Source organism: Abramis brama (assembly GCF_963993115.1).
Source record: "Abramis brama genome assembly, chromosome: 6".
In the NCBI taxonomy this organism is placed as follows: domain Eukaryota; kingdom Metazoa; phylum Chordata; class Actinopteri; order Cypriniformes; family Leuciscidae; genus Abramis; species Abramis brama.
In genome coordinates this window covers 20,785,367-20,806,742 of record NC_139968.1, presented here as the reverse complement: position 1 = coordinate 20,806,742, position 21,376 = coordinate 20,785,367, and the positions used below count along the sequence as shown (strand labels likewise).

Here is a 21,376-nt window from a genome sequence, read left to right as displayed (position 1 = left end):
AGAGAAAGGTGATAACTGATATAGTGACTTGCTGATCCTTGTTTTTTTAACAGGGGGATTCAGGAGGTCCTTTGGTTTGTGGAGACACTGCAGTTGGTGTCACATCTTTCGGAGACCCAGATCTCTGTAATTCACCTAAATATCCTGAAGTTTATACGAAGATTTCAGCATTTCTTCCATGGATCAAAGACATAATTAGCAATAATTGACTTTAACAATAAAAAAGATGTGTTGTACTAGTTCTGTACTAGTTTCCAAATGTTTAACAGATTTTCTCCCACATCTTGTTCTAATAATCACTATCAAGACAAGTCAAATGGTCCTCAATTTTATAACCTCAGGAAATTACAGTAACAGTAAAAGTTTATTTTCAGATTTTTCAGATCTTCCATTGATAACGAGCATTATTGGATATGTTAATTGAATCACAAATGTGATGTTTAACTTGATTGAATTAGAACAACAAAAGTCAGCAGCAAAGAAATTGGATAATAAAGTGAGATTAAGTACATACATTACATTTATCAATTTAACATATTTAATTATTGCATTTTTGCATAATATTCTGAGTTGCTTTTCACTCTTTTTATTAATTTTGAGGAATACTGAATCTGTATGTCTAGCAGGCATATGGTGTTCTGTCATGGCTGACATTGGGGACGGTTGCAACAAATTATAAATTGCATGTTTAATAAAAGTTTGTTGCATTGCAAATTGTTCAGTTCTTCCTGTCTGACACTGAAATACGGAGAGATTGAATAGCATCTGTAACACCTGCACACTGAATCTGTGTAGGCCTATGTTCTACACATAAACAAACAAAACTCAGTAACTGTTATTTGATAAATATGACTAGGCTACAATAATATTATTGTATAAATAATACTATAATATTATAGTAGGCCTAAAACAGTTCATATTTTCATAATTCTATGCTCATTGAGACAAAAAGCTAAAGTTAATTAGTGAAATTGAAGGTATTTTTAACATTGCAACCACATTGCAATACTGTGAACGATGTCATATGTAATCAACTTTAAATTGTATGAGTAATTAGCAGACAGATGCAAGTTTAATATATACAAATTTGGTTGGTCTAGTCCAAATAGTCTCTGAGTAACTGAGAAAAATGCAAAAAGTGTTGCTTATTTGGAAAAGTAATGCATAACTTTAATAGTTACTTACAATTTTTTACATTTATTTTTTTATCAGATGTACTTGTAATGCGTTGCCCCCAAAACCCATGAGAACAAATCAAAACATTCAAATGAACCCCTGTCTCCGCCTCCAGCTTCTGTGCCCATCACTCCACCCTCCCTCGTTTCCACCGGAGATCATCGGCCATACAGCTTCTCTGGGCTCTCTTGTCCCTCCGGCTCCACCTTGGTCAGCCTTCGACCTGCCTGCACCTTCGGCACATTTGTCTTTCTATTGTAGCCTCAGTTTCCTGTACTTATCTGACAGGAGTGGCACCCGGTGTGTCTTCTGCTGCTGTAGCCCATCTGCTTCAAGGTTCATGTTGTGCGTTCAGAGATGCTCCTCTTCTCGGTTGCCTCTCTATCAGCTTGAACCAGTTGTCATTCTCCTCTGACCTCTGGCATCAATAAGGCATTTTCGCCCACAGAACTGCTGCTCACTGGATATGTTTCTAACCATTCTCTGTAAACTCTAGAGATAGCTGTGAGTGAAAATCCAAGTAGATCAGCAGTTTCTGAAATACTCAACAACCAGGCCACGTTCAAAGTCACTTTAATCACCTTTTTTTCTTCATCCTGATGCCCAACTTCAGCAGATCGTCTTGACCATGTCAACATGCCTAAATGCATTGAGTCGCTGCCATGTGTGATAGACTGATTATTAGATATTTGCGTTAATAGAAAGTTGAACAGGTGTAATATAGTGGCTGGTGACTGTGATTGTGTGTGTGTATATGTATATACAGCCCGATCTCATCCCAAGGCGTCATATACTGACGTTTTTGACATTTCGTCTACATCCAACACACATGGCATCCTTTACCGTCAATATGAGACGCAGATAGATATGGGCCAGAAGGCGCCTCCTAGCGGTCTAACCCTAACCCTAACCCTACCCCAGACCTAAACCTACCCATAACCGAACAAAGCTCTGTGCGTGTCATATTAAAGGGTGCCATGTGTGTTGGATATAGAGACGAAATGTCAAAAGCGTCAGTATATGACGCCCTAGGATGAGAATGCGTTGGTATATATGTGTATATGTATATATGCATCTGAAATTGCATACTGTATAGGTACTACATTTGGTATATTAGCATATCTTCCATGGATACATACGTTTATTGGAAATGTTTCCTGACATTTACTTGTTTTTGTCTTGAATGTCTCCAAATTGTTTCAATAAATGCATAATATGTCAATCCTCCATGAGTCAAGTTTTGTTATCTGGCATTTGGTCACTGTAAATATACAGTAAAGGTCTACTTTATTTTTGTATCAAGTTTTTTAAAGAGATAGTGTATTTCCTGTAGGCAAGATGCTCTGCCCACAATGTTTTACCACACGGATTCAGGATATTTTGCGAAACATTTCCTGCCCAAAACATGTACTTAGTGAAGGGGGTGGATTGGAATCCACTGCTGCTTCATTGTATATGTAAATTATAATCAAGGTATTAATCAATATTTTTTCCTTCTAAATATCAAATGAGTTGAATGACTTCTCTGGAGATTTTACTTTGTTATAGAAGTTACCAATGTGATTACTGAAATGTTCTTTTCATGTATTCTTTAATGTCAGTATATGATATATGAATGCAGTAACAGTGCTTGCTCATTTAGCCCGGCTTCCAGAAATGAAATTGGGACATGTTTTGTGTTTGAGAAAGGTCTTCAGCGTGTTAAAACAAATAGGGGTCATTGAAGTCTATAGTTTAAGGGACCATTTCTCAGTTAAAGCCTATATTTTCCATTTAGACTAAAGTGTTCTATATCCTTGAGAGAAAGAACTTGTTATCTTGATGTTTTGAGACGAGACTCCTGTTTATAGTTAGAGCCTGGCCAAATCCAACCTTGGAAAAGCTGTGTGTCTGTGTGTGTGTTAGTCTTATTGGTTACAGGTTAAGGAACAACTGGCATTATTGGAGATTGACTGAGTTGTTGTTCTGGACATGCTGGCGCCCAGCAAAGCAAATCTGAGACCAGGAAGGTCACGACGTGCCTAACTTCAGGGTCTGAGTGTCAGCTGCATAATCGATGGAGATATGCTTCCATTTATCTGTATATGTGTGGAAAATTACTATGTTTATCTATTTATTAGCCAATGAGAATCATTCAACCTGTAAGCAATGATGTAGCTTAGACCTTGGTGAAGAGTATAACTGCTGTGATCTTTGTAACTGTAAGCGGGGCGGCCTACAAACTCCTGTGTGAGTCTTGAAGCTGACTTCTGCTGATGAAACTGCAAACTATCTTCAGTAAAACTTTTCTTCAATTTATTATTATTCTGACTCCGGGTCTCCTTTCAAACATCTGGTCCTTAGGTCCTAAACTGTTACCCCTTAACACTAGAAATGGCAGCAAAATTTCAGAGAAAAACGCTCACATACCGATAAAGACTTTCAGTAAGACCTGTAAAGCATTTACACATTTGACCTGAATATGCTAGAAGGATATTTTACACACAAACAATATTTTAGCATGTAGCATCAACATTTTATCATAGTTCAAATAAACTACTGCAATTCCCTAAACTCTTTTTCTTGCATTGATTATATGACTTGGGTTGGTCTTGGGTTGACCCTACTTTCAAGAGAAAGAGGAACATGTGTATGGTGGCTTCAACCAGCAAGCTTTTTGCATCATTCACAGTGGATATTTCAGGGTTACCAACTCTCAGGCTTTGAGTTTGGGACTCATACAATTGACTCTTTTCACACGCTCTCACGCCCAAGGTTATAGTTTCGCATTTTTAAATTAGTTTTTATTTTAATTTCAATTTTTTATTTTGCAAACAGTACACTTCAAGTGTAGACCAAAGCAAGACGTTTAATTTAAGCAAAGTTTAATGTTTGCACAGATTACAGTTAACTCGTGTGCAGACATCTTGACAATAAAAATAAAATAATGCAACAAAGTAAAAACTATGAAAGATTCAAACAAACTAATTTATATTAAAGATTAAATCTTTAAACATACCTAGTTTACTTTTTCCAGCTGTACAATATAGCTGTGACAACTGGTACATAAAAAAAAAAAACGATACAAAAAATCAGTTAAATTCATCTGACTACAGACCTGCCAACACAACATGCTGTGAAGCCAGTGTGATTAAATAATGAAGTATATATGCAGTGTGTGTGTGTGTGTGTGTGTTTCTATCCCAGTGGGGACTTAAACCTGAATGCACACTGACTCATGGGGACTCAAGTCACTGTAGGGACCTAAATTGAGGTCCTCATGGGTACACAAGCTTATAAATCATACAGATTATTTTTATTTTTTTTTAAATGCAAAAAATGCATAAAGTTTTGTTTGATGGGTAGGTTTAGGGGTCGGGTTAGTGTAAGGAGACAGAATATACAATTTGTACAGTATAAAAACCATTATGTCTATGGAGAGTCTCCACAAGGGTAGTAAACCATTGTAACGGTCACCAGCTGGAGTGCCACTCCACACCAGACTATCATATTTCACTCACAAACTACTTTTCCCAGAACTTACTGCCCGGACTCATCAAAACTCATTATCACAGTCACCTGTGTCTTGTTATCTTGTTTAGTTCACCCCATACAAGCCTGGTTCACCCCTTCACTAACTGCGAAGTTTTGTATGTTGTTGCATTTTCCCTGGTTTTCTGTTTCTTGGTTTTTGGATTTCTTGCCTGTTCCGTGGACTATTCTTTTGCCTCTGACCCCTGCCTATCTTGTTTTGTTTTGTTTTGTTTGTTTGTTTGTTTGTTTGGACTGCCTACCTGTGTTTTGACCCATTTATTGGATTACGTGTCTGGATTGCCTCTTAATAAAAGCTGCATTTGGATCTTACCTTTGAGTCTCGGAGCAGTTTCGTAACAACCAGGCATGTGTGTATCTGTCTGTCTGTCTGTGTATACGTGAGTGTGAGTGTGTTGTCCTGGTTTTCCCTACACATTGGGGAAATGTCTCCACATGGATCGTAAAATTATTAACAGTGAATATTTAGTAAAAGCAAAGATAATAACAGAACCTTTCAACCTGTTAAATTTTATTTCAGTTTACGAAAATGTTTTTTGACCGAAAGTTGTAGTCTTAGTTTCAATTCCCTTTCGAAAGGGAACTCGCACTGCGTCGATTGACGCTTTGGGGGAGTGCCTCAGGCGTGACAGGTGTCTGAAATTACTATCAAATCCTGACAATCCTATTGACCGGCGACAGCCCATGAATCATTAACATGCGACCTAGAAGTAAATAAGGGCGCCTTGCAAACATGACATTCACCTTTTTCGTCTTCAGGGACTGTTCTGTCTGTAAGCGCTTTGAAAATCAAAGGTAAAGTTATGTAATGCACTGAGAGGGCTGGGTGCTTTCAGAAGTGTGCAGACCCGTGCCCAAGATACTTGACGCTGGGTGACACACACAAACTGTGAGTCACAAGGCAGTTCTCGAGGGATCTGTCTGTGCAAATTGTGAGCCTTTTTCTCTAAGAACACTCCGCTCCCGTCTGGCCCTCTTCTAGAGAGAAGAGGGTTCAGCAGCTGGGTAGGGTTGCACCAGCCGTTCGTAAGTTCTTTCTTAAATTGGAACGTAAAGTCCACACTAGAGGCTTAGTAACTACTAGCTAGTTTGTAACTAACTCTGAACTTTATTCCGTTGCACCATTTGTTCGTAAGGCAGAACGTAGCTAGTAGGTCGTAAGCTCTCCGTAAAGTAATGCGTAGTCGCATAATATGACGTTTAGCCTCGGTTATCCAATAGCAGCCTTCAAATACGTGAGCACATGTTGTGTTGAAATGCTGTGAATTTCAGTTATCCTTCATTCTTTTGCCTCACGTTACTAACGGTAAAAATAAGTTTCCATTAAATACGATACTTGATCATGAATAGCATAAGTGTTTTTATATGTAACATTCAGAAACTATTTGAAATGAAATGAATAAGGATCAATAAATAAATATTGATACAAAAAGCATAAGAAATTACGTTTATTGATTATGACTGATATTTGACATGCACACCATGGACCGATGCACACAGCGACGTGCTGTTTAGGATGGGTTCGTGTTAAAGATAGCCTCTAACAAAGTAATCTTTTCACATAATGTTCTCTCTCTTAAAATGTAAGCGAGTGTAAATGTCTGCATTATCATATATGTATTAAGAATTGAAGTCTGTCAGGTAAAAGAATAGCTTATTGATGCAGTTCAGTGTGTTTGATATTTTATTCCATCCGTTACTCCTGATCGGAGGCTGTCGTAAATATTTAGTTTAAACGTAGAGTTACGCTTCAACTAAGTTTAATGGTGCAACGCAAAAATATTTAGAAGTGCGTAAGTCGTAACTTAGTGTCAATTTACGTCAAAACTAGGCTAAGTTATAACTTACGCACAGCTGGTGCAACCGGCCCCTGGACCTTGTGGCTCAGGTCCCGCTCATGCTGAGGCAGAGCGGCGATGTGCGTCAAGGGGGTTCCAAGATGGAGCTCGCCGATCACCTTGAGAGGGGTGTAATCCTTAGATCTTGGTGAAGAGTATAACTGCTGTGATCTTTGTAACTGTAAGCGGGGCGGCCTACAAACTCCTGTGTGAGTCTTGAAGCTGACTTCTGCTGATGAAACTGCAAACTATCTTCAGTAAAACTTTTCTTCAATTTATTATAATTCTGACTCCGGGTCTTCTTTCAAACATCTGGTCCTTGGGTCCTAAACTGTTACCCCCTAACACTAGAAATGGCAGCAAAATTTCAGAGAAAAATGCTCACATAAAGACTTTCAGTAAGACTTGATAGAAGGAACAAAGCATTTAAACATTTGACCTGAATATGCTAGGAGGATATTTTACACACAAAAAAATATTTTAGCATGTAGCATCAACATTTTATCATAGTGCAAATAAACTACCACAATTCCCTAAACTCTTTTTCTTCATAAATTTTATTTGTCAGTTTCCTTGCATTGATTATATGACTTGCGTTGGTCTTGGGTTGACCCTACATTCAAGAGAAAACGGAACATGTGTTTGGTGGCTTCAACCAGCAAGCTTTTTGCATCATTCAGAGTGGAAACTCCCAGGGTTACCAACTCTCACGCATTGAGCGTGAGACTCACACAATTGACACTTTTCACACGCTCTCACGCCCAAGGTTATTATAGGTTTGCGTTTTTAAATTAGTTTTAATTTAATATCGTTTTCAATTTTGCTTTTTTTATTTATTTTGCAAACAGAACACTTCAAGTGTAGACCAAAGCAAGACGTTTAATTTAAGCAAAGTTTAATGTTTGCACAGATTACAGTTAACTCGTGTGCATATCTTAATAATCTTGACCAGGCCATGTGCTCCCCTCACTGAGGATCACTATGAGTACTTGGCCTCCTGAAGTCTGGTCAGATGGTCGTAGGCCTCTCGTGAGGCCTCCCAGTTAGATCAGCCCTTTTTTCAGGCCTCCTCAGTGCTTGAAACAAGCAGAGAAACTCCCCTCGCTAGCAAGGGTTGTAAGCGCTATGCTGAGTCATGCTCTCCAGGATACCCTGTCTTTGAGATCCAGGCTGAGTGGTTCACTGTCAGCTTCGCAGTCCCTCAGGTTGGATGCCTTACCTAAGGCAAGTGTCCAGAGGCTTTGTCTTCGGACAGACAGGAAAGTTGGCCAGACTTAAGTGTCCCATGTAAGTGACACCAGGTCAGGCCTTTCATTAAACAAAGTTTATGGAGGTTTTCCTGTGAAGCGTATAGCTTGGGCTATGACCGTAGGGAATGCTGTCACTGATAGCCCAGTGTGACCTTTGTTTGGTGTGAATTTAGCTGGTTCTGACAGTTGTCACTGCCAGTGGGCATGCACTTCCCTTAGCATGGTGGCGTTGGTATATCGTTCCCCAAAGCGTCAATCGACACAGTGCGAGTTCCCTTTCGAAAGGGAATGTCTAAAACACCTATGTCTTGTTGCAGTAATCGGCGTGGAGAGACCGGATATAAGCTGACGGGGAGTGAGCGAGAGAGAGAGAGGAGGACTGAGGACTCGTATGCAGCGTGACTGTGGCAAGAGAAAGCTGTTGACAGCGGGAAGAGTTTACGTGAACCAGAGAAAGCTGATGTCGCAGGAAGAGCTTGTGTGAACTGTCAATTAATTTTCTGTGCTGTAGTAAAAACCTAGGTTGAACGCGCAGTGGCGCACCTTTTGTTTATTTTTCTTTTACTTTAATTAAAAGAGCCGTACGAGTCCCAGTCATGCCAACCCTGTCTTCTTCCTTCACACCCACACTGACCCTCATCACATAGACGTTTTAGTTTACGGAAATATCCACACCACACATCCATTTTCTCACGCAGAGAAAAATTGCGAAGCAAAGGACACTGACAGTTACTTTTACAAGACAGAGCAGGTTACTTTTGATATAAAACAAATGATCAGCTCTCAGAGTCTGTCAATTTTATTACGAAATTCAAACAATAAATGTGCTTGTAAATGTGACGTGACAGATCGCTGTAGCGCCTCAGTTCAAGCGGCACATGAACCGATCATCTTTTACTCTTCTTTACTAGGCTAAGTAAATAAACCCGAATGAACAATAGGTATGTTGAAAGATATAGTACAACTTACCGAAATGTATATGCCTCGGATTAATCAGTGATTTTCAACCGCGGTAAGAGGTCAATAAAACAACTGGAGAACAATGTCACATAACGTTACATTTACCTCAGGAAAGCCATTTAATGACCATATAGGCTATAGGCTAGAAAAATTAGCTATAGAGAGGAGTGTTTTGCTAAAGATGTCCACTATATTACATATTATATGTTTACTTACATCATTAAAATATTATAAAGTTGTTATTATAATAAAAAACGCATTATATTTAATTTGAGTTGTTATTTTTAACCTTTAATAATACCAGCTGACAGGGCTCTCTGTATGTTTACAGCATTAGTGAGATATATTTTTTTCTTGAGAAAAATTTACATGTATCTACTGTAATTATCCAAATGAATCGATATTGAATCAAGATGTCAGGCAATAATAAAAACAGTAGCCTACCAGTCATTGTACCATGTAGCTAAACATTGTAACATGTTGTCACTAAACTTAATCAAATTCTGTTTAGTTACCAAATGTTTTGACAATCACAACTTTTTTTTTCACATACCCCCAATATCACCTTTCTTCTTCATCCTGATGCCCAACTTCAGCAGATCGTCTTGACCATGCCTAGATGCATTGAGTCGCTGCCATGTGTAATAGACTGATTATTAGATATTTGCGTTAATAGGCAGTTGAAAAGGTGTACCTAATATAATGGCTGGTGACTGTATATATAAATGCCATCTGAAATTTTCTTATAGAATGATCATTTTTATCAAGCTCGTATATTTAAATTCAATAATTTCACTTAAATGGCAATGAAGATTACCTATTAATTGTCATTTAAGTGAAATTACTGAACTTAAATACACAAGCTTGATAAAAATGATCATTCTATAAGAAAATTTCAGATGGCATTTAGAGGCTTTTGTATCTGAACTCTTCATATATTTATATATATATATACATATTTGAATTCAGACATACTTGGTTTTATACTGCTTTTCACCTACTACATATTATGGAAGTAGGCATATTCGGACAGAGCGAGTGTTTTGTCATGACAGCTCACTGATCCATCATCATCTTCTCTCTGCTCCTGCTGGCCTCTCTGCTGCCACACCTGACATTCACTGGTGAGACTAACTGAACTGAATATTGATCAATCTGTTAAATAATATTGCTAAGTATCCTCGTGGTCACAACCATATATAATTGCAATATTACATGGGGAGCACAAAAGTAATTTCACATTAATTCACTTAGGGCCATCTTGGTTGCACCCTCAATTTCCAGTCATGCAAGTATGGGTCATATAAACTTGAATGGGCAAAGACTGAAAACGCCAACTTTTGGTCAATATTTGGGATACAATCAAACAAAAATGGTATAATAAATTCAAAAACTTATTTAAAACTTAAATCTAATAATTCTAACCATCGGTGGCTTCAATACGAGACCGCAAGGATTAACAAGAACAGTACTTTCTAATCATTGTGTTGCTCATACTACACTTTTTTTTTTAAAGGAGGTGGAGTAACGTGCCGCTTAATGTCACCACCCATATTTAAAGTATATTTATACCATGTTTAGCCAGTGAGAACTCACTGATCATCTTCTTCATCATGACCATCATCATCATCTCTCTGCTCCTGCTGGCCTCTCTGCTGCCACACCTGACCTTCACTGGTGAGATTGATTATATTACAGTAAATTATGATGATTTTTAAGGATGTTTGATTTGTATATGTGCTGAATAAGTTGACTGACAGCTCTCTCTCTCTCTCTCAGCTCATGTGAATGTGGGTATAGTGAACGGCACAGAAGCCAAACCCCACTCCAGACCATACATGGTTTCTCTTCAGACGTATGGGCAGCATATCTGCGGTGGATTCCTCATTTCTGATGAGCTTGTCTTGACTGCTGCACATTGCTATGTCAGGTAAAAGCTTGTTTAGTATGACCTGCAATATTGAGTATTGACAACAACTACAGTGCAACCATAAAGTGTATCATATGACATAAATACACATTTCTAATATGCTCTTTATACAGATCTGAGATTCTGATTGTGGTCGGTGCTCATGACTTAAGGTACAGCCAGAGTTCGGATGTCATTAGAGTGAAGTCCTACATCCCGCATCCAAACTATATACCTAGACCTATTCAGAATGACATCATGCTTTTGAGGGTAACAACCTGAAATATTTTTAGTTGTTCAAAAGAAAATCTGATCAGGAAATAGTAGCACAAACCACTATGTTTGATTTTCTATTACAATTTCTTGCCTTAAAAATTACTGAAGGGATTTAAATCATTATATGTAAATGGCCAAGTGCCTCTTTAGGTCTATTTCCTACATTATTTATATACTGATCTGTGTAGCAACAAAAAAGAAATGGGCAAAAAAGGCAAAAAAGGCACAAAAAAACAACAACAAAAAAAAAAAAAACCTGGAATATCATTGATGCATTTGTTTTGTGGCTGTTATAAGCAGGAAACACAATAATAAAGAGGCATACAACTTTAGGGCTTCTGTACAAACCTCAAAAACAAAAGTATAATCAACTGAACTTCAGTCTTATAAAAGATTTTTTATAAAAAATTGTTGTATTTTTTAATTACAGCTAGAGAAAAAAGTCCAACTAAACAACAAAGTTAGACTGATATCATTACCAAAGAAAGGTGAAGACGTGGAAGCAGGTACTCTCTGTAGTGTTGCCGGCTGGGGAACACTGTGGACTAATGGCCCACAGAGTTATCGTCTAATGGAGGCAAACATGACTACAAAAAATCAGGCAGACTGTCAGCGCAGATGGGGATCTCAGTTCATTTCCTCACAGATGATCTGTGCATATGGCAGTGGTGGATCCTGCCATGTATGTTTAAATATATATAAATATATATATATATATATATTCACAGACTTTATGGTAATGTACAGACTGGTTTCACTAGTGATGTGTTGATCTGTGTTTCTTAACAGGGGGATTCAGGAGGTCCTTTGGTTTGTGGAAACACTGCAGTTGGTGTCACATCTTTCGGATCTGGATATCGTTGCAATTCACCTCAACGTCCTAATGTGTATACTAAGATTTCAGCATATCTTCAATGGATCAACAAAATGGAAAAATTAAGTGACTTCATGTAAACTAAAAAGAAAGAAATGTTTTTCTTGAATTCTTAAATAAACCTTCTTTCAATCATGGCAAGCATCAATTATAGTCAAAGTGTTCTCATTGTCACAAACATAAATAATTGCACGCTTTAAAATCATTTAGCAGTTCACTTGGTGGCCATCATGGCAACACCCTCAATTTTCAGTCATGCAAGTACGGCTCATATGTTCTTGAAGGGGGGAAAATGAAATAAAAAAAGAAAAGAAAATATTTTATAAGTAAAACAATTAGTTTAGTCTAAATTAAGTTGAATTAAAACAGTCCTGGAAAGGCCTCCAGGATTTGAGTAAAAATAAATAAATAAAAAAATTTACCCAGCAAACGTCTCGGGTTACGTATGTAACCCTCGTTCCCTACTCAGGGAACGCTGCATCGATACTCGATACTTTGGGGAATGCCTTCGGCATGAAGCGTCTTAAGTCTACTATACAACTATTCCAATCTGGATTGGTGCAACGTCATTACGTCACCCGTGACGTCGCATGTGACGGTGATCCGGAAGCTATAAAACGGTCACAGGAACCAGGAAATGTTAGCTTCTAATTGGTCAAAGCAAGTCGTTCTCAGGGGCGCGAAAAGTGTGGCCGAGGGATGCAGCGTCTCGTTCCCTACTCAGGGAACGAGGGTTACATACGTAACCCGAGACGTTCCCCTTCGTAAAGGGAACTCCCGCTGCATCGATACTCGATAGTTTGGGGAACGAATACCCACGCCGCCACACTGAGAGAAAAACACCCTGGTACAAAGCATCTGGTACACTCATGGACGATAGGATGAGTAGAGGGCAGATCCAAACTAGCTTGTTATAAGATTTGGTGTAAGAAGGGGAGGTGAGGAGCCAGAGGCTCAACTGACCTCATGGAAAGGGAAACCCCAGACAGTAGAAAGTATTAGATAAGAGGTGAAGGCAAAAGCGCACCTTGTACTTCAAAAATGAGTGGTTTCTGCAGATAACCAACTGTCTACTTGATAAAGGGGAATAGCTCCTAACCCTTGATACATTACTAGATGGATTGACTCCTCCCAGCCCGAGGCCTAGCATAGGAACCTCCAAGGCTAAACCTTGACCATCCGACACATGCGATGGAGGATGGAATACCTGAGGAATCATGATATTGCCTACCGGCACCTCGGTACCGGGGCAACAATAATGTAGAGTGGCTCCCACGCTAGTAAGTGAGAGGGGGCAGCACCACCTCTCTTCCAGGGAGTAAGACGAGCATGAAGCAGACTCAATAGATTCTTCTATATATTCATATATACTTGTATATATTCATATATGTCATCCACAGGACATGATGGGTGCCAGGGATCACCCATCAGCCTGATGCCAATAGGCTGGATTCATCCTCCAATCTACAGGAACATGGAGTTTCAGTGGGAACGTCCTTTCGAGAACACCCTTAGAGGCTTGCGGAGGGCACTGAGGCCGCCACAGAGGCCCTAAGCATGAACAGGAGATCCCGTTAGAGAGCGGGATGGAACACCAGTACTGAAGCAAGTGGGCAGTAATAAACTGGGTTCAATGCCCCCCCTAACTTAATTGTTTAGTTCCTAGTAGAGTGGGGTTCTAGTATGGATGTCCTGACCACCTCGGTGGAAAGGGCAACCTAATTATGGGTGGGACCCCCTCAGGGGCCAGACCCATAGTCTCCATAACTCTGGTCGGGGATGAAATAATGTACCATCAGCCTGAGACAGAAGATCTCTCCTAATAGGAATTTTCCATGGAGGACTCTCCAAGAGACTAATAAGGTCCGAAAACCAAATTCGGGCCGGCCAGTACGGAGCTACAAGGAGTAGTCTCACTCCGTACCTCCTGACCCTTTCTAGAACCCCAGGGAGCAGAGCGATCGGGGGAAAAGCATACAGATGTGACCTCGGCCACATCTGTACCATGGCATCTAAGCCCAAAGGAGCTGGATGTGAGAGAGAGAACCAAAGCGGGCAATGAGAGTTCTCATGAGAAGCGAACAGGTCAACCTCCGCCCGGCCAAACTCTCTCCATATAAGCTCAACCACTTCAGGGTGGAGCCGCCATTCCCCGGGCCTCAGCCCCTGCCTCGACAGGATGTCTGCTCCCATATTTTCAACCCCAGGAATATAAATAGATCTGACAGAGAGAAATTTGTCCTGGGACCAAAGAAGAATTTGATGAGCCAATCTACAAAGAGGGCGAGATCTCAAACCTCCTTGGCGGTTGATATAAGAGACCACCGACATATTGTCTGTCCTAACAAGAACATGATGGCCTCTGAGGTCCACAAGGAAGTGCCTCAGGGCAAAAAATACGGCCAACATCTCCAAGCGATTGATATGCCATGAGAGATGATGGTCCTTCCAAGTACCTCGGGTGTAACGGCCCTCCATAACCGCACCCCAGCCCGTGAGGGACGCATCCGTAGTCAAAGTCTTTCTCTGACATGGTGCTCCCAACACCGGGCCCTGAGACAGGAACCATGGTTTCTTCCACATGACAAGAGAACGAAGGCATCTGCTCGTAACTCTGATCGTGCGAAAAGGGTTTCCCAGAGGAGAAAAACCCTTGTTCCATGGAGCAGACCAAAGGGAATTACCATGGAAGCTGCAGCCATAAGACCCAAAACTCTTTGAAAATGTTTGACAGTGATAGCCTGGCCTAACCTAATACTCTTCATTGTGTGTAAAATAGTATTAATACGAGCAGGAGACAATTGTGCCCGCATCGTGATTGAGTCCCACTCTACTCCCAGGAACGTAGTCCTCTGAAGAGGAGTTAAGGAACTTTTCTTCACATTGAGTCTCAACCCCAAGCACCTCAAATGACGCAAAACAACATCTCGATGTTGAATCGCCAGTTCTTTTGACTAAGCTAAAATGAGCCAGTCATCTATATAATTCAAGATACGAATCCCCTGAAGTCTCAATGGAGCAAGGGAAGCGTCCATACATTTAGTGAAGGTGCGGGGTGATAAGGCTAGGCCGAAAGGAAGAACTCTATATTGATAGGCTTTTCCCCCAAAAGCAAATCTAAGAAACTTCCTATGATGTGGGATGATGGAAATATGAAAATATGCATCCTTAAGATCTATCGTCACAAACCAATCCTCGGATCTGATTTGTTGAATGATCATAGGTATAGTTAACATCTTGAACTTAAATCTCCTCAAAGATTTATTCAATACCCTAAGATCTATAATAGGACGCAGCCCACCATCCTTTTTTGGAACTATGAAGTACCGGCTGTAGAACCCGGAATCCCTCTGCTCTAAGGGCACATATTCTATGGCCTCCTTAGCTAGGAGAGTCTGAACTTCATCTTCCATCACCTGAGCCTGATCAGGAGATACCAGCGTATGAATAACACCACTAAATTTGGGTGGTCTAAACTGGAACTGGATTCTATATCCTTTCTCAACTGTACTCAGGACCCACTGAGATATATTTTGAAGACCTTTCCAGGTGTCTAAATAATCTACTAAGGGAATCAGTCTCTCAGGACTGACCTCAGGTGTTTTATTCACATCTCTAGTTTCATCTTTATTTTTATTTACATTTTCGGTGACCTGAAGCAATCTTCTGGCAGGAACTAACCGAATAATTTTTTCTACAGGCCTCGTGAGAGGTAGCGAACGTTTCAGAACAATAGATTTCATAGGAACACTCTGTGAAATACATTCGCTGGAATTCGATGCGTCCCGAAGCGCACTTGACGGCGGGAAGTAACATCGATTTCCTGAGGGCTCCGCGGAGCGAAGTTTTAAAAAGCCCACGCGGAGGGGGATGCCCTCAGAGGCCTGGATGTCCCGTCATGGCCTCTTAGTCGAAGCCTTCCTCGCCTGAATAACAGTCCTCAGATCTGTTTTCGGTTTGGAAGGCTTCGACTGAGGGTGTTGCCTCTGCCTCCAGGCCCCTTGGGGGGGAGCACGAGAGGCCACACTCTCCTTCTGCCTCAGCAGGTGTGAGGAGCTGGCGGCGGCCTCGTGGGACTGCCCCCTGGCAGCAGACCCACGAGACCTGGAACGACGGCGGGGGATGAGTTCTTTGAACGCGGCTGACTGTCGTTTCGCCTCCTGAAACCTATCGACGACATTATTGACACAGTCGCCGAAAAGGCCAGAAGGCGAAACCGGGGCATCGAGGAGACAAGCCCTGTCCTTGTCCCCGATGCCCAACAGATTCAGCCACAGGTGTCTCTCCGTGGCTACCAGTGCTGCCATGGAGCGGCCGATAGCGCGGGCCGTCTCCTTGGTAGCACGGAGAGACAAGTCGACCACTCGACGCATCTCGCGGATGTCGTCGAAGGCGACCTCCCCGCTGTCGTCCACCTCTTTGAGGAGATCGGCCTGGTATGCCTGCAACAGCCCCATCTTATGCAGACAACTACCAGCCCGACCTGCCGCCATATATGCCTTCCCAACCAAGGCCGATGTTGTACGGCAGGGCTTGGTGGGAAGCGCCGGAGCCTACAGGGATGACGCAACGTCAGGGGAGAGGTGCGATGCAAACGACTCTTCAACCCTGGGCATCATCCCATAGCCCTCCTCCCTAGCACCCATTATATTTGAATATAGATGGACATTGGGGCCAGATATTCTCGAGGAGAAGGGCTTGTTCCACGATCTCGACACCTCGGTGTGGAGATCGGGAAAAAATGTCAGACTCCGGCGTAGAGGTTGTGACCGGGACTGCAGGAAGCGCTCATCGAGTTTACTTTTTACTGTCGCTTCCTGCGTCTCAGGTGGCCAGTCGATCTTTAATTTTTTCACCGCTCTGGTCACAACCTCTAGCAGCTCCTCAAAGGCAGGGGAATGGGGTGGCGAATTTTCACATTCCCCTGCCTCGATGCCCAAAATATCTAGCTCCTCGGAACCACATAATTCGAGCATCGGTTCCACTACCGGGGCGGAAGAAGCCGCAGCGCGGGCTTCCGCACCCTGAGCGGAACTATGGGAACTAGCTTCAGAATGTTGAGAAAGGGCCGAAGTCGTCTCAACATCATCCACTAGATCCCGCTGCGATCCCCATGAATGCAGACGCCGCGCTGCCTTGACAGACGCGGGACCTGATCCACGGGGATCGCGAGGTTGGCCACTCTCATTAAACATAGCTCGCCGGGAGTGGAGCGTTCTTAGGGGCATGATCTCACAGTTAGCACAGACAGCACCCTCGAACGCTGCCTGTGCATGCTCCACTCCCAGACAAACTACACACAGCGAGTGTGTGTCACCCTCAGCAAGATAGCGTGGGCAAGGGGACGCACACTGCCTAAACTGTTTCTCGGCCATAATATAATAAATAAACTCTTTCCACGGGACAAACAACACCAAATAAGACTGACAAGTTGTACATAGAGCGCTTGCTGAAGACCAGAAGCTAACATTTCCTGGTTCCTGTGACCGTTTTATAGCTTCCGGATCACCGTCACATGCGACGTCACGGGCGACGTAATGACGTTGCACCAATCCAGATTGGAATAGTTGTATAGTAGACTTCAGATGCTTCATGCCGAAGGCATTCCCCAAAGTATCGAGTATCGATGCAGCGGGAGTTCCCTTTACGAAGGGGAACTGGGTTGTTTATATAACGGAGCATAATGGGTATTCATTTTTACAATTTTTTTACTTAATTTTTACTATAATACTAGTTTATTTTTTACTTCATACATGAATTACTGCTTACAGATGAACTTAAAACTCTTAAACCTCTAAACTTTTGTAAAGTACTCCAAACAACTGACGAGTATCATATTTTACAGCATAGCATATTTTATACAGGGTTGCCATACACTTTTAGGGTCTGTCTCAGGCTCTCACGCTGCCAAAGTAAAAACATTTGCTGCACAGACAGTTTGGCTTATGGCTTCAAGAATCACGTTATTTTTATATCACACACCATTTGGTGTGCGCAGCGCCGCATGAAGTTGAACACACGAATTGACAAGGGCTGCTTCTGAAAACTTTAGGTGATGATACACAAGGCAACTTTTTGAGCAATGTTGCTGGGCAATATTGCCATCAATGGGCAACCAGGTGGCACAGGACCCATGACCGATCTAAAGTATCCAGATAGAAATATGTTGCCCATTCTCAATGGGAAAGTGCCCAGGCAACATTGCTCAAAAAATTTGCCCTGTGTAAAAGTTGCCCTACCAGGCAATGACTTCAAAGGCAGCGTTTGCACATTAAGGCACCTCGGAATACAATTTTGTACAGGCTTCTGAGGTAGCGAAAAGTAATGTTGTTGCTAGGTTACCAACTGCTCATTACCGCTACATGGTGTATTCAGTGTAGGATTTTGGTGTATGTTTTTCGAGATACGCGAATGTCCTCATAAACAACCATGGCACCTTGGACCAAGATACTGCATGACACTTTTGGTTTGTGGTTTTTGTATTTTTTCATGTTTATAGCACCACCAAGCATCCGATCGCCATGATTATTTTCACTTGACCAACGATTGAGCCCATACACATGTGCTTTCACCGAGTTTGGTGAAAATATCTCATTCCGTTCACGAGTTATCCGTTTTAGAGACCATTAATCGAAATTTAAACTTTTTGATATAATTATTGACAATCTGACTCCAGAGAATCTTGCTGCAAGATTGGGCCAAAAACCTAGGACTAGTTTACAAAAACTCCAAAATACCACAAAATTTAGCCGTGCGGCAGTCGAATATGAAGCGCTCCCGTCGGGCCGATCGGGGCGGGCCCTGGTGATGTTGTAGATGGTGTGAGTACTACCAGCCCTCAAAGTTTCAAGTCTCTACGACTTGGTTTGATCTGCCTGATCAGTTTTAGGTGAGAATGCTCATCCTTGGAAATTTTAACAATTACAATAGGGTTTCAGTGCTATGCGCTTGATCCCCTGATAAAAAAGACGTATAAAACAAAAATCTATAGGGTCTCAGCACTTGATGCATGAGCTGCTGATTACAAAATCTTTATCAAGCCTGTAAACACTTACATCAGAGAGGGAAAAAAAACACTTTTTGCACTTTCAGGCCATTTATCACTGAAATGTGTTTTTTGTTGTCCCCCCCTCCCCCTTTGAAAGTGTAATAGTCTACTATAATCTACTTATGGCTTCTTTAGAATCATATGGCGCAAATGCTTCATCATGTTCACATATAGTTCCCATTACTGAACAATAAAGTCTTTCCACTTGCCCGTAGCAATGTAAGTTAATGTTGATGTTGAATCTAATGTTGATTCAGTATATTTTACCAATATGTTATAATATATAGATACACGTCCCTTCCCTTCTAAATTTCCCTTATTTCCTCTAATTTTGATAAATGTATCTATTAAAGTTGAACAACTGAATATTATTTGGAACAAGTTTGCCATCCATCCAACATAACCTGCAATTACTTCAACTCAACACCAGAGGTCAACATCCAGCTGTCTAAATAAGACTTCTAACATTTCTATTGTTCTCAGTAGAAGTCCTCATAGTTGGGTAAACTTCTATAGCAGTGAAATGGAGATGAGATTAAATAATTTGTTTGTATTCCCATTTGCTATAATAACAAAAGAAAAGAGCCATGATAGAATTGCCATGACTTTCCAGAAGAAGGGAAAAATATCAAGACAATTACAGCTGTCGTAAGAGAGAATCACAATCTTTGAAAAGGGTCCACTCTCTCTTTCTCTCTCTGGATGGCCCTTATTTTTGGACTTTTGAAGTCTTCTGCTCTCACCCTCCCAATCAACTCTCCTTTGTGAGAAATGGAAACAAACCAAATTTCGCTGAGATTGGACTACGTTTATAGCCTGGGTGCCAGCCCGAACCCCGCCCACAACATTTTCTGGTCGGGAAGTTCGGTCTGGACTCGATCCGTTGAGGATAATTATGCCCGGCTCCCAAAAGGCCGAGCCAATCAAATTGCCAGGGCGGGCTTTAATCGATGATGGACAGATGATCCGCGTCTGTGTTGCACGTCACCACGTATGCTCACTATTGGTCGACGCTTGTCATGTGTGTGATGCGTGATGACGTGCAACACAGACGCGCTACGCAAAAACACTACGAGGCCCAGAGAGAAGGAAATGAATAGTAGAATAAAGTCATTATTTTTGTTTGTTTTTGCGCACAAAAAGTATTCTCGTCGCTTGATAAATTTAAGATTGAGCCACTGTAGTCACTTAGACTATATTAACAATCTCTTTATTAACTTTTCTGGGCCAGCAAGTTTCAATCACTTAGAAGCCTATGGAGGAGTGATCAGCTCTCAGATTTCATCAAAAATATCTTAATTTGTGTTCCGAAGATGAACGAAGGTCTTACGGGGTTGGAACAACATGAGGGTGAGTAATTACTGACAGATTTTTCATTTTTGGGTGAACTAACCCTTTAATGTTACAACATTTATTTATTTATTTTTTTTACCTGCAAGATTCTCCTAGGATAGAAGGAATGGATGCAGATTCTGGAGCAATTTGGCATTTCTGACTGACTGTCAGCCATCTTGGTTTGGAGGGGAAAAAATTGACATAAAAGCTTGTCACTTGTTGGCAATGTATATAATGCATTAGTGTCCATTGTAGTGCTTGATGTGCAACTGTGCCATCAAAACCCATGCATACAAGAAAGGGCTTTTTGTATAGCTGTCCACTGTAGTGACTCTATGCGTGAAATAAAAATAAAATATAATGCTGATATGTATTCAATCAGGATCAGTACCTGTCCAAGTAACTATCAGTAACTATCCAAATAAGTTCAAATAAAGAAAATGATTTGTGAAATGAAAATGTTAAATATTTTTATCAAATAAAAATAATATATATATTATTTTCTTTTCATCCATATTGAATTTTTGTCACTTTCTGTGGCATTTTCTTGGGTTGGCAAAGCCAAAACTGACATCAGATGTGTTTATAGAGCCCTCCTCTGACAGAAAGAGTGTATTACAACATAAAGACCACACTATGAAATTGTGCCCCCCGTAGGATTATGTGTGGAAATGACAAAAAAACGTCCCAAAACACTACACGTCCTAGTATGCGAATTAGAATCATAAAAGTATCATGTGTTAACAATAAGTCAAATAGTTTTCAATGTTAAAACCTCATGAAATTGCAGTAACATCATGTCTAAATGCATCGCGTTTTGGGTTTGTTCATGTCATGTTTCCATGTCTGTCATGTGATTCCCTGTTAGTCATGTGATCCTGCCATGTGTTCCCTTGTCTGATGTGTCATGTCGTCATTGGTTCATTGTTTCATTGTTCACAGGTGTCCCTTGTCTTGTCATTTGTGTCTTTGTCAAGTATTGTTTCCTGTGACCTCTGTTGTGTTAGTTCATGTTCATGTTCATGTTTTCGGTTTTTCATGCCACGCCAGTAGTTGATACCACGGACCACCTGTCAAAAATGATTGATTGACAGGTGCCCCGTCCCTTCCGGTGACAGGTACCCGCCCCTTTTGGCATAGGATCAAAGGAGATCAAAGGGAGATCAAAGGAAATCAAAG

At 41.1% G+C, this 21,376-nt stretch overlaps 1 protein-coding gene across 1 annotated transcript; it reads left to right on the top strand.

Annotated features, from left to right (window-relative positions):
- The first annotated feature begins 10,355 nt into the window (after positions 1-10,355).
- On the top strand, positions 10,356-11,960 carry LOC311085515 (mast cell protease 1A-like). Its single transcript, XM_084118014.1, has 5 exons — positions 10,356-10,432; positions 10,535-10,685; positions 10,799-10,934; positions 11,371-11,622; positions 11,730-11,960. The coding sequence occupies exons 1-5, from the start codon at positions 10,369-10,371 to the stop codon at positions 11,892-11,894; spliced, it is 768 nt and encodes a 255-aa protein (XP_083974140.1). The 5' UTR covers positions 10,356-10,368; the 3' UTR covers positions 11,895-11,960.
- Positions 11,961-21,376: the final 9,416 nt, after the last annotated feature.